At 36.0% G+C, this 14,314-nt stretch overlaps 1 protein-coding gene across 1 annotated transcript; it reads left to right on the top strand.

The window, feature by feature from the left end:
• Positions 1-512: 512 nt before the first annotated feature.
• On the top strand, positions 513-12,788 carry LOC105230647 (uncharacterized). Its single transcript, XM_011211565.4, has 2 exons — positions 513-1,923; positions 11,782-12,788. The coding sequence occupies exon 2, from the start codon at positions 11,839-11,841 to the stop codon at positions 12,394-12,396; it is 558 nt and encodes a 185-aa protein (XP_011209867.2). The 5' UTR covers positions 513-1,923; positions 11,782-11,838; the 3' UTR covers positions 12,397-12,788.
• Positions 12,789-14,314: the final 1,526 nt, after the last annotated feature.

The raw sequence follows: 14,314 nt of genomic DNA on the forward strand, positions 1-14,314 counted from the left end.
GCAATGGGTTAAAGTAAAGTGAAAGAAAATGAATAAAAACTCGAACAGAGTTGCGCAACACAAGTTGCTCGTGTGAAGGTAATGGGCGACAGCAAAAGAGAATCGCCCGAGAAATAGCAACTTTTGTTGCCGCGTCTAATAATGGACTAAGGATTAAAATTAGCTAATGAAAAATATGTAGTTTGGCAAAGCTTAAATGAAGCGTATAAAAATTTCTGAATTTTGTGTGTGTGAAATTATCAAAGTTATTATTATCGAGTTTTCCGACTCGAGTTGCCCGATTTCCGGTAATGAGTAAAAAAAGTTTCGGCGTATTAACCCAGATAAAGGCAATTGTAGGGCACACAACGATCCGACAATGCCATCGCGAACACGTTGCAGAAATTGGAACGAACCGAATGCAGTAAACCTCATAGAAGAGCATCGGAGAGCACCATCAGAGAACGTGACAAATCTTATTTGTTCTCTCGCAGCGCACTGCGCCACCGAATAACAAAACTAGCAGCGCACACAGAACCACAACTCATTCGGTGAAGTGAGGTACATGTTATTGTACGCAAGTATGAACGCACGCGAGCAAACGGTGTACAAATAAAAAATATAAAAAAGCGTATCCACAGAGACAAAGCGGACATTGCATATAAAATAAAAGTGCTTACTATAGTTGCATCTGCAAATGCAGAAAGAAGAAGTGCTGAGTTCTGGAGGAAAATATTTGCCTTAAAAAAATAATACGGAGAAAAAGTGAAATTCAGAAAGAATTTAATAAAACAAAAGTCTGTTAAAGTTTTTGTTAGTTTTCGTGCTTGCAACTATACCCATTGCGAAATAAATCGGAAAGAGAAGTTCTCTTAGTGAGAGTAAAGAAGCGAAAAACACATTGCACAGCAGTGCAGCGGCGGAGGGTTGTGACAACGAGAGCACAAAACTTTCGAAACTTTCAAAAAGTAGTTCAAAGCGCAGGTTTCAATAGTGTGCGATTACTTTGGTCTATCTTCTCTTGCTTAGCACCGAACTCGCAAAGCAGACGGCGTGCAACACTAGCAAATAGCTAGCAGAAAATAATTTAGAGCGGAGAGTTCACTAAATTAAATAGCGTATAAAGGTCGTTACCGGTTGGATAACTTCAGAAACTTTGTGAATTGTGAATTAGTCAAAAGGAAAGAAATAAATCAGTGTGCAAAAAATCGTTTAAAAAGTGAAATATACATGTATTTGATGGAATGTAGTGATCTATTTAGCAACATACACGAGAATACGACTACCCAAAATAAACAGGAAGCAGCTAGAGGAAAGTTATGATAAAACAACAAAATACCTTAAATTTAAATGTCCCCGAGGTACCTCTGCCAACTCGAGTTACGCCAACTAATACAATATTAATGCACCAAAAACCGTAACAGAACGCACCAATAACAAAACAGAAAATTTTGAAACAGCGCAAAACCCGTCTAGTGACAACGGAAGCGCAACAAATTCACACACGCACACATATGAATGTATGTGCATAAACTAATAATAATTTTTAGCACGCGCGGAAATACGAGTATGTATGTATGTATGTAGAGTAAGATTCGTTCACTCTCGCTTGTGACAAATTGCGCCAACAAATTAATGTTTTTAAATACTCTCTATCGATCGAGAGTCAGAATTAATGTACAATAACAAACACATAATTACCGTATTAATTTTGAGATAGCGGAGAGTAGCTTCCAATAAATAACCGGCAAGCTAGCATTGGATGCGTCACTGAAACGCCCGGTGCAAGTTCTATTCGATTTGGGGTGCGTCAAGTGCTTTCTTATCAACAAAAAGTAAAAATTTCAAACATTTATAGAAAAACAAACACGTTATTGTGCCTTCCGGTGGAAGTGGATTTCATAATAGTTATAAATTCTCGGAAACCACCATCTGATACTTAAGGTGAGTACTTAAAATGATAAGGCGATATTTGGAAACTTTAAATAATTATTTTTTGCCAAGATAACCAGTTGTTGTGCAGAAAAATAATATTTGGCAGTAAAAAAAAAAAACATGTCGAATTTAATGGAAATGGAAATTAATACGTGTGACATTTAAATTCTACTTCGTACTCGTAGTATAGACTTTAGTATCGGCTGGTATCGACCCCTTATTTTCATTGTGATCAGTTATATTTTGCTGATACATGCAGTGACTTTATACCGGAAGTTCGAAAATCTTTATATTAGGAATATGATATTGACCCATGTTTGACGCCCAAAATACTAGAATCTCTGTTTTTCAAATACATATCATATAGGAAAACTAAAAATTAATAGTTTATATACATATGATAAATATGGTAATCATGTATTGCGAATATCTTAAAGCCTTATATTTGATCATAGACCGAACTAAATTTTCATTTATTTGCTCGAATTCAAGTAATCTATTTGAATTGTGGAAAACTAACATAAAGGCAGACTAAACTGAATTCATATAACGGTCATATAAAATGTTCCGATTAGAAAACAGTATGATGTTATTAATACCACTAAATTCGTCATTTCATCCACTGTGTCTTTAACAGTGTGTTCTGCAATACCAGATATATGTATATAAAGGAACAAAAATCACACATGTACATACATACGATATATTTAGACTTGCAGTACGAATGTATGTTTGATTGGGCATGGCTGCAGCAAGTTTGAAAGTATTTACAAAATTTTGAAAGCGGCAGCTGCAAATGAACATACTGTAGGCGAGAGAAGGTAAATTATAACAACAAAACACACATACACAGTCCGGCGCACACCCTTGAAAGAAGCTGAAAGGTACGCCTTGCAATTGACTCAAAATTGAGCAAGGCATCAAACAGTGTAGTCAGGACATTGGGTAGCCAACGGTTTAGGAGCGTGCTGCGGTAGTTAAGCCAGCATGCATATGTTCAAAATACACATGGGAGTATGTGGCAGGGTTAATGTGCACGCCTGCGCAGAGAAAGGCGCCGAAGCCACCGACGTGTACTGGCAGATAAGCAGATACATTGATGTTCCATTAATGAGTTTGTGCATATTCTCTGCACAACAGCTGCTCACTGCTACTTCCCGTGCTCTTCGTTGCCGCCAATGGTCGTCCCTCATCGAAGCGTAGTGATACAAAAATTCACCTGGCGACCTTTCAGTACGTGCTTATGCACTTATCTACAAACGTACATAAAACGCACTAAGCACGAGGTTTATATGATAATAGAAAAATAAGTAGATATTGCTATTGTCTGCTTTAAGAATTATTCCTTAATATATCTACACACATACATATATGTACGTGTACTTGTATAAGAATGCGGAAGTGTTCAAATGAGTTGAAACGGAAGGATATTCCTTTTAATTATTTATGTGAATCGATTTCGTATATGACTAAATAAAGAAACAACAGTAATTACTCCATAAGTTACCAACTTAACGCGTACTCTCTGTAATCTTCATTTAGAAGTCGGATATTTCTCTTATTTGCTAAGGCAACACGATCGCTTAACAACAAACTAGTACCGTATATAGTACATACTATGCATGTCTATATGTATGTATTTTAAACGCAAAGAGAAAAAAATTTCAAACAATTTCACTTTATTTTGTATCCATAGTTAAACTGAAAGTATACTTATAACCTAGAAAAATCTATTTACAATCAAATATGCGTAGACATTTGGGTGTCAAAAGGACTTTTCGTAGTCAACCACTTTGCAAATTTTCAAATTTGCTCACAAATAAGAACACCATGTTCTTTAAGTTAGTTGGTGAGTTTTACTAAATATTTTCATATCGTACTCCCACTGAACATAGGAATTTATAAAGCTTTTGTGATTTATGCTTTGCATAATTTCACTATGCGTCACTCTTTACCTTTGATATTTTCTGCTTTACAAGGTGACATCCTGACTAAGACAGTAATTAAAAATGCACTTTAATTTAATTTTTTTACAAAGATAAATATATGTATTTTGGATAGAAATTTTATATTATATCTAATATTAAAAACGAATGAAAATGAGATTACCCCCACACTCTCAACAGTTTGGAAAGGTGACACGTGTTACCGAAATTAGTTTTATACGAGTATACTTCTGGTATATAAGAATTGTTGTATGAAATGTGTGCGCCATCGCTTCGAAGCGTGTAAATATGTGTTTGGGTATAGCGCATGGGCTGATATTTAAGCATATACGAGTATGTATGTAATAGAAGACCAGCATTCATCATGTTGGAATGCAACGTAGTGTGCATCAGACGACACGCTCGCCGACAGTCCCCCTTACTTTCTGGTGTATCGTTCGTTGATTGTTGCAGTAATGATGATATTTTTAGGGAGGCTTGAAAGTGAATGCATCAGGCGCCATTAGCTTTGCGCTCGACGCGTTTGGTATGATTTTGTATTTTCGCCATACTTTCTTGTTTTGTTGTCTGCTTATTTTTGCATGACTTCTCTGACTGTATGGGAAATAATATAAATTTTCCGCCGCCATGGAATTCAATTGAGTTGTTGCATTAACTTTCACTGTGTGATCATTTTCTGCTTCGGAACCGATAATTTTTTTGCGCTATACTTTCGTTCCTGTCCTTTACAATTCCGTAAAGAAGGCAAGCATTTCATGTTGAGATAACTTATAAATATGCTGCAGTCGGCCGTCTATGCAATTGCAGACAAAAAACAAAAATGAAGAAAGAAAGTACATCCGAACTGCACGTTGTCTTATGTTTAAGTCTAGACTCGGCGAAAGATCTTCGCATGCTGTACTTACTTGGTAGCCGACGCTGCATTGCTCTCCTGCCAAGTAAAACGGCGATTTTCACTCAACAGTGCGGCAGACGCTATCTTTCAAGGCGACCGACTCAACACTACAATGCAGACTCTCTTGTTTGTATTGAATTTCTAGTTTAATTTATATAGACGGGTATTTAAAAAGAAGATTTTCAAAACGGAAGGCAACGGAAGGCGAAAAGTATAATAAGTACCTAACATGTTGCTGGGCGAATACGTCGGCATCGCCGCCCCTAATAACTCACATGCATTAATGGCGTTCTGAAAATTCGAAAACATTGGCTATCGAAAGTGCCGAGTTCTTTAAAGTAATACTAAAACTTGCCAACATATGAATATTAACTGCGTGCTCGGGAACAGCCGAACATTTTATACTGTTCCAACTTGCAAGAATCAAAGCCAGGGAAATACCAGAGGTTCGGAATCCAAGCAAATCAATATATTGGTTATATGTAACTCATGCATTGACCGACATATTCGACATTAGGGTTTTTAGAAAAACAAAAATCATTATACATATGGAGTATAAGGTAGTTGGGGGCAGTCTCGATCCAATTTTACATATGGCTATCAACATGCCTCGATCATATAGAGTAAAGTCACTCGACTGACTAGGTCAAGTTTTCGTCAGATTTTATACATTTTAGGCACAGTTATAAGCTGTAATAAGTAAAACACGTTTTCTCATTCTCATTGAGACATACTAGCCGACATTTGCGGTATATAAATTCGAAAGGTCGAACATATTTGTTTCAGGTATATGGGAGATAAGGGAAGTATTGACCCGATTCAACCATTTTGAACACACAGATATACCATTGCGAGGAAAGAACTATCACTAAATTTCAATTATGTATTTCAATATTACATTATTGCAAAATTTTATAACGTTACATTAATTGCTTCTTGATTTATAAACTAGAAAGGAACGAATCCAATGGCATTTAAAATTGTGCTGTCAGATTTCGCCCATTTTCACGCTGTAAGGTAAGAATATCAAGGGAATATTACGTACCAAATTTAGTTGAAATCGGCCAAGCGAGTCTCGAGATATGTATGTGTTTTCACCTAAAAGTGGGGGATGCTACGGCCATCGTCCAATTTTGACTCCGGCTCCATTAACTCCCTGCCATACCAACTCGGAGGTAAAATTTAAAGTTTTTTAGGGAATTAGGTCTTAATTCATTGCGGTTTAGGTGAAGGTTATTTTCCGATTTCATTCATTTTCATGCTGTCGATTGGAGTTCATATAATATTTGCGCTAAATGAATTTGATTGTTGTAGTTTTAGAGGTTTAAGAGATGTCTACGTGAAGCTTTTTAGAGGGCGGGCCACACCCACTTCTTCAAAACTTTCGACCGCAGCTGCTCTTGCACTGCCTCTGTAGCAACATACTGCAAAAGTATAAAAATAAAAGAACGAACAGACTAAATGAGACACCTCGAAACCATCAACATTCTCCATATTCATGCTAACATACATATGTATTTAAATACAAAATAGGGCGTAATTAAGTTAGCACTAATACGTATGTAAATGCACTTGCATACATACATATGTACATATGTATATATTATATACAAGTATATTAGCCATTACGATCATCTCAGCGTTGAGACTGTCTGCCTTTGCTGGCGAGTGCTTATATGCATATTTGCAATCATGAAGTGGCAAAATTGGTGTCAGCGGCCCCATTAAATTACCTATACATACATATATATGTATAAAAGCGGACAGCATAGGTGAAAAATTGCAAAGAACGGCTTTAAAGGGCATCTCATAGACTCGTACATACTCGTATAAATATGCGTGTTTAAATCTGTCTGCTTTATTTTTGCAAATGAGAAAGAGATGCCGATTACCTTCGATTATTCGTGTTATTTACAGTTATATGTATGTATGAATGCATGTAGGTATATGTAATAAACATTCTATTAAATATAGAAGCATTTTGTTCATTGCACATTTGCATAATTTTCTAAAACTAAGGTTGTAATGATTCTAATTTATGACAAGAGTTATTGCTGCCTTTATGTGGAGTATTTATGGGTAAATACGCCACATTGCTTCAACACATATGCATGTATGTGCATATTTCAGAAAAGTTTAACAGCTTTCTTGACTTTAAACTTGAACATCTTTTTAAATTTTAGTTGTGAGATTACATATATGCACATACATATGTACGTATTTTTCAATAAGTATTTATTGTCACCGCAAGAAATTCATCAAAGTAAACATTTACTTTTCACAGCATACAAAAAAAAAAAACAAGAAATACTGTAGTTTTTTATGTTTTATTTTTAGTTTTTGCAAAATTAACAAAACTGTCACAGGAAGCAAATAATTGAGGCTGCGCGAAGCTGTCGGCCGGATAAGCGAATGAGGCACTCACCGCACATACATAAATACCTGTGCCTTCATTTGTGTATAATAAAAATGTATAAACATATGTGCAGATATGTAGCATTATATTTACTTCGATTCAAAAGTCATCGTATTTGGGAAGCTCTTCTCAAGCACCGACGAAGTTTTTATTCACTGACCAATTGCACAGTGAGTCGAAGATACTACATAAGCCAAACACGTCGAACACCTCACTTAGAACTAGATCATTAGAGAGTGATATTAATATTTACTTGTGAAAATGTTAACAAAAAAATTACAAACATCGTCTCTCGTTTTATATTTTTAGTATTTAATTACTGAGGCCCCAAACAGAACTCTCGAATCTCGATTGATGTGCTGAAATATTCAGTTTAGCAATGGTCAACATTCGTTCCATTCATTCAAGTATATCATTCACTTATATACGTATAGGCATGCCCCTGTATTTGTAAGCTCGAAATGATAAACATAAAGGCGGAAGCGCCGCCAGCAAATTACGCCAAACAGAAAGTGCTCGCCAAATGGCAGGAAACGCGTCATTTTCATTTTCAACAAAGCATTTCATTTACGGCTGGAAGAGCTGTACATATGTGCATATGTACATACATATATACTAACCTACGGACCTATGGCCATATACTTCTACAGCTGGAAGAACGGAGGAAAAGCTACGAATTTCAAATCTTTTTAATGAACTTCAAAACTTAATAGGTAGAAATTACTATTTAAATTTTTTACGCGTTCAAGTGGATGTGTCTGTGGCTGTGGGCAGATCGTAAACAGAAGAATAAATATAAATGAAAACCAAGTGGCTTCATTTTGAAAACTCTTCCTCCCGATTTCCGAAAAAAACTTTCCCCTTGACATTCGAATGAAAGTCACAGCCGCAGCCACAGGCTGTTTTGGCGTCAAAGCAAGACATTACAACCGGACGGCTCACTAACCGATTGCTCGAGAGCAATGCGACAGTTGTGCGGGAGGAAGTGCGTAGAATTATTACTGTTGCTTTATGCCGCATACATACATACACACATCCACAGAAGCTGATTTCCTTTAGTCGTTGTTTGTTGTGTGAGTACATCCTGTCAGCGACAACCGCTGTGGAGTGCACCAGGAGTCCATATGTATGCATTTTTTAATTTTTTGTTTTCCTTCCGTAGTAGCTGTGTACTGTGCACGAGTACATTGTAAATACATAAATATTTATATACTTCAATGTCTATAAGTGCACACGTATGAATGTGTAAATCGAATGCGGGTGGTTGCTTTCGGGACTGCGGCGTGACGTGGCGTTCAACGGAAGCGTTCAAGTGCAGATGACGCGTGCCCATGCGCTTGCGCTTCCTGCTCATGGCGAACAGCCGACCATAATCGTTTGCGTTCCTCGTCACTAAGTGCGAGTTGCTCGGAATGAAACAACATTAATTGTAAGGCGAGGAGGTTTACAATTTGAGTAAGACTTAAATAAGGGAATCAACAAACTACAGGAAGTTTATACGCACATATGTATAGAATATGTACATATAAGTATATGCAACCGTGGTTGTTTACCTTTATGGCAAGAATAACTGTTGGCAAACATAGTGTATTCTGCTCCGTACTGCTAGGATGCAGCAAGTAATTATTTGCCTGTAAGAGCGCTATTACACAGGCAACAAAAGTTGCTAATTCTCGGGCGATTCTCTTTTGCTGTCGCCCATTACCTTCACACGAGCAACTTGTGTTGCGCAACTCTGTTCGAGTTTTTTTCATTCTCTTTCACTTTACTTTAACCCATTGTCTACTCTTTACTTTAACCCATCGTCGTTTCTTTTTCCTTATAGGTATTTGGACCACTCTATCACATATGTATATTAATCAGTTCTGTCAATTAAGAAATACATTTTATTTATAATTCAAAATTAAAACAAAGATTATATCACAGACTTTCACATATATCACCCTTTTCACTATCGTCTGAATCAATTTGTATGGCTTTCTCCATACATTTCACAATATCTTTAATTAATTCGATTTTTTCGTCATACTCCATTTTCTAAAATATTTATATTATATTATGTATATTTGTATACATATTTGCAAATTACTTACCAAAAGATGAAATTAAATTTTGTAAATATGTATATTCAAAATATTAATTTCAAAAAAATATACGTAAATGCAACTATGTACTACGAAAGGAAGAACACGAATGCCGAAAAACGTCGCAACGAACTGTTACGAATAAGAACACAAAGCGAGTTGCTGAACACTGGAAACTCGGCGCAATTCTCCTCTCCTCATCGCCCCCTCGCCTATAAACCAAGAGTTGCCGAAACAAAAGTTGCCGCGTGTAATAGGCGAGTAACATGTTGTCACAATAGTTTTGTTCACCTAACGGTTGTATGCATCACCTAATCGGAACACTGCCACGCCCACAAAACGCTATTAAAGGAAAATCTATAAAGTGCCATAACTAAGCCGTAAATTAAGAATTAGAACTGTACTTTGGCACAGAGAAGGGAGAGAAGTAGTAAGGGCAACCTGTGGGCTGAACATTTTGAAAAGGACTTTAAAGCAGCCGTTGCAAAAATGGGGCGATGGGCGCGGCGCCGCCCATTTTTAAGTAAAATCATATGTCACAGAATTTCAACCAAATTCAGTGCGAAAATAGGCAAAATCGGACAACAACTATTCCTACTATGTGAGGTACCTTACTAAATCTCGGGGAACATTTCATTAGGATGTGGCATGTTAATATGTAGTATTGACAAAAATAGATGAAATCAAAAATATAATTTATTAGTACTGGAGGGTAAGAAAACGGGTCAGTACTCGTCACTTGTATTGTTTTCGGCCGCATTTGATAATTGGGTGAATGGCGCATGCGTGAACGCTTGAAACTTTACTTCTATCAGTTTTTTATAATTTTAAGTTTTGTGTTTATCACAGCGCAACGGTTGCTGGTCTTTCCTCAAGAATGGAAAAGCGATGTGAGTTTTTAAATTGTCTCGAAGAAACTCAAAATAAATTTCCGTATACGACCTAAATTGTGTACAAACCTAAAATAATAATCGATACAAAATTATATTTATTTATTTACCAATCCTATTGAATAGTTTAAGAATTGAAATAAATTTTATTCATCACATATTTACCTAACATCAGTACCCCGAGCACCCAAAGTCTATGAATCGCTTATCCAAAAGATCAAAAGCTAAATGACACCTCTATTTGTTCACACGATGACCATGCTGTTGACTTTTCAGGTTTATATCCCGTGGCTAAAATGTATTTCATGCCAAGTAAAGTGATTCATACCACACATTGTGCAACGTATTTGTATATGAACATACATTTGTACGTATGTATTGTGTAAGTGTACGATCATACGTATGTAAAATGTTATAAAAATCATGAAACCTACTTATTAGCGTTTTATGGGTTTCCATTTCCTTTAGTGTTTCAGTGGAATGTCAGCTTATGAGTACTAGTAAGTATACACAACACTACAGCAGGGGCAGTTAAAAGAAAAAAAACGCAGACAGCCTACGACTTTGGGTAGGTGTCATCGTAATTTACGATTATTGCTTATTTATCAAAGCTGTGTTCTCTTTGTTGAAGTTTTCGTTGCTGTTGTGGTACATTAAAAAGGGTTTCAAAGCCGGACATGTAAACAATTTCACTGTGTCCATTTAAGCGAAGAACAAAAGCTGATTTTACAAGAAATATTTTCTTCCACTAATCAGTACTCGTATACTAAATACTGATTTGATAAAAGGGTCAATTATAAAACACTCTGGTATCTTCTCTTTCAACTCAGCTGAGTCATACATCAGGTACTGTTTTCTGGTGGTGATTGCCGAATAACTTGAATAAGTTAGTGGGTTAGTTTTAACTTGAAAAATAGTTATTTGATTTTTTTCATAGATTAACTAAGTCTATTTAAATGATAGCTTGAGTGTATATGTACATACATATATATGAATGTATATAATCATTCATTGTAACAGCTTATATATGTATATCTACTCGTTGGTAAGTAAGAGTGCTGTCGTTGTAATTACTCGATTCTAATTAAAATTTCCTGCTAAGTTATTCAATTGTGCAGACTCAAAGCTATGAGAAAACGAGGAATGATCATGACTAAATTAGTTCCATTCAAATTAATCCAAAATTAGTTAAATGTCCAAAATTTAGAAAGAGTTTGCATTAATTTTACACAATAAAATTAAATTGCGAGTCTTAATCAATTAATATAAGAGATTCTAATTTTTTCTCAAAGCTCATCTCTCCAGCAATGGAGGAGCTTCTCATTAACAAAGAACGAAAAAATAATGTTCCGTCTTTTTTCGAAATAATCTTCAAACTAATTAAATACAATAAAGTTTTTGTGCTCAGAAAGAATTCAACAATATTTATTTTTAGTGTTTTTGGATTGCTCCATTGAAATAAAAATAAAAATTATTTGGTTATTTTCTCGCTGCCTTATTAAATATAATCTTTATTTACTTTTATGAATTTCGCATGAATCATAATTTTTAGTTTAGGAGGCACAATGCACATATGTATGTATGTAACAGTCTGCAGCAAACATAAAATAATATTTTAATTTTCTTCTCTTTGCAGAAACTCGGTCTAGTAAAGGTAACCCTCTACATCAGACCTTGTCAATCTCCATTAACTATGCAAGTAGAGTCGAGTTTTTTGAAATACGCGGGTCGTGTGCCGCCGCTTGACCTCTCACAGGTCAGCACCAACTGTCGCAATGAAAATGAGTTGCAGCATCTTTGGAGTAGCAAGGCGAACTCGCCGTCGATGCTGAAACGGAACACAGCGTTAAGACATCCCTACATACATCTGCCACATACACCCGCGCACAGTCCTACCACGCCTGGTACCAATGATAATAATAGCAAAGGCAACAACGATACCTACATCAGTACTAATAACAACAGAAATAGTAATTTTAACACAATACTACCGCATCAGCTGGGTTCCGACGGCCTGCCATTAGACCCGCGCGATTGGACACGCGCTGATGTTTGGAAATGGCTAATTAATATGGCGCTGTCTGAGGGTCTGGAAGTGACGCCAGAGCTGCCGCAAAAGTTTCCGATGAACGGCAAGGCGCTGTGTCTTATGAGCCTGGACATGTATTTATGCCGGGTGCCGGTCGGTGGTAAAATGCTTTATCGTGATTTTCGCGTGCGATTGGCGCGTGCCATGGCGTTGCTTTCATAAATTCTGGGTATTAGCAGATGTATAACTCGTGAATTGGTATCAGTTATACGCATCCACCCATACACATGTACATAGGCATACATACTATACATATATGCAAAGATAAATATTTGTAAGTAAGGTAAATATTGAAAAACATCGCTGTCCTATTAGTTTAATGAGAATTTAAGGCACAATTCCTACTCGTATTTTGATAATAGGTACTTGTTTTATATTTTATATATTGTTATATGTAATAAGTTCAAAAGTAAGTAGTTTTGTTAATTAGAAAATTTCAAAGTTAGAAATAAAAAAGAAGGAATATGAAATTATACAATTTTCAAATAAATAAAATTGGTTCCTAAAAAGAAGACACACACATTAAAAGGAAAAACTTTTAACTTTTTGTGGATTTATATTGGGTAATGGTACTCGTATATGGTAATGTAAAGGTTTTGAAAAGAGGGCAACTTTTAATGAGCTTCAATGAGGATATTGAATGCAGGTTTAGGCCTAATGTATAAGACCCAAAATGAGCATTCTATATTACAGAGAAACGTAATGATCATGGTTTCGTTAGTTAACTCTTTCCCACTCTAAAGAAATTCCACTGAGTATTTCTAACTTCAAAAAAATGTGAGACATCTAGTATATGGATGCTAATCAAAAGTTCATATGAGAGACCACAGCCGCTTCACCGCCCATTGTTACAGCAAAAAAAGATCCATGTGGGTCGAGGACTATGCAAGTGCATAGTCATACAAATCTTTTCATGTTTACATCTATGTACCTGTATGTGTGAGTGCGTCTATCAATCAAAAACGTACCGCCCAGAGCAGAAGTGTCCATTCGTGCTTGAACATTGCAAAAATAACATAAACAAGTAAGGAAGGGCTAAGTGCAGGTGCAACCCAATATTTCATACTCTTGCAGGAATCAAAGCTAAGGAAATACCTTAAGGTGCGAACCGTTAACCAGATGATAGGAGTCCAAACCATTTCATATTTACATACGCTATATATAACTCGTATACTGACCGACATATTCACCATGAGATTGATTAGAAAAAAGGAAATCGTTAAATGTAGTATATGGGAGACCCGATTTCATCTGTTAACTAATATCTTGCCTCATTCTAAAAAAATTTTTCCTGGGCTTCATTAAAGTACCTCACATACAAACACCAATCATATGGAGTCAAGTCAGCCGGATGTCCGGAATTCTGATACAAGTATATCGTCACCTGAAATGCAAAATAACGTATCATCAAAAAATTCGAAATTGAGTGTCCTATTGATTACACTTCACTACTTCAAATTACATACATAATAGTACATATGTTCAACATTTTCAGGTTCTGCGGTCAGATATAAACCAGTTTTAACCAATATTAAATTTTTTTTTTTCACTCATGTTCCATTTTATTTCGTGTTTCATTAATGCCACTGTAAATTTCAGAAAATGTTGTTACGTTATTTTGCATTTCAGGTGACGATATGGGGGCTAGGTCAAGCTTTCGCCCAATTTTATCTATTTTAAGCATAATACACTGTTATCAATAAAACACGTCCCGTAATTTTCATTCCGATAACTTAAATATTGGCCGATATATGCAGTCAACAAGAAGTTCGAAAATCTTTATGTTAGGTATATAAGTAGGGGCACCAGGAAGTATCCCATTTTTGATGCACTAATTATTAGTGCGAAATTGTGTCCCGTTATATGTATTGATTACTTCCTGATTTGTGTACTACGAAGTGAAAGAATTTATATTGTTCTAGATAGATGTAGACGTGATTGTAGTCGGATTTCGCCCATTTTACACTGTGATATAGGAATATGAGAAGAATTCGATGTGCTGAATTTAGTCCAAATCGGAAGGTCGGGTACCGAGATATGTGATTTCACTAAAAAGTGGACGGTGCCACACCCATCGCAC

Source organism: Bactrocera dorsalis, chromosome 3, assembly GCF_023373825.1.
Source record: "Bactrocera dorsalis isolate Fly_Bdor chromosome 3, ASM2337382v1, whole genome shotgun sequence".
Taxonomy (NCBI): Eukaryota; Metazoa; Arthropoda; class Insecta; order Diptera; family Tephritidae; genus Bactrocera; species Bactrocera dorsalis.

Excerpts from the sequence above, each read along its gene's own strand:
- LOC105230647 (XM_011211565.4), top strand. The coding sequence starts at position 11,839 with ATGCAAGTAGAGTCGAGTTTTTTGAAATACGCGGGTCGTGTGCCGCCG.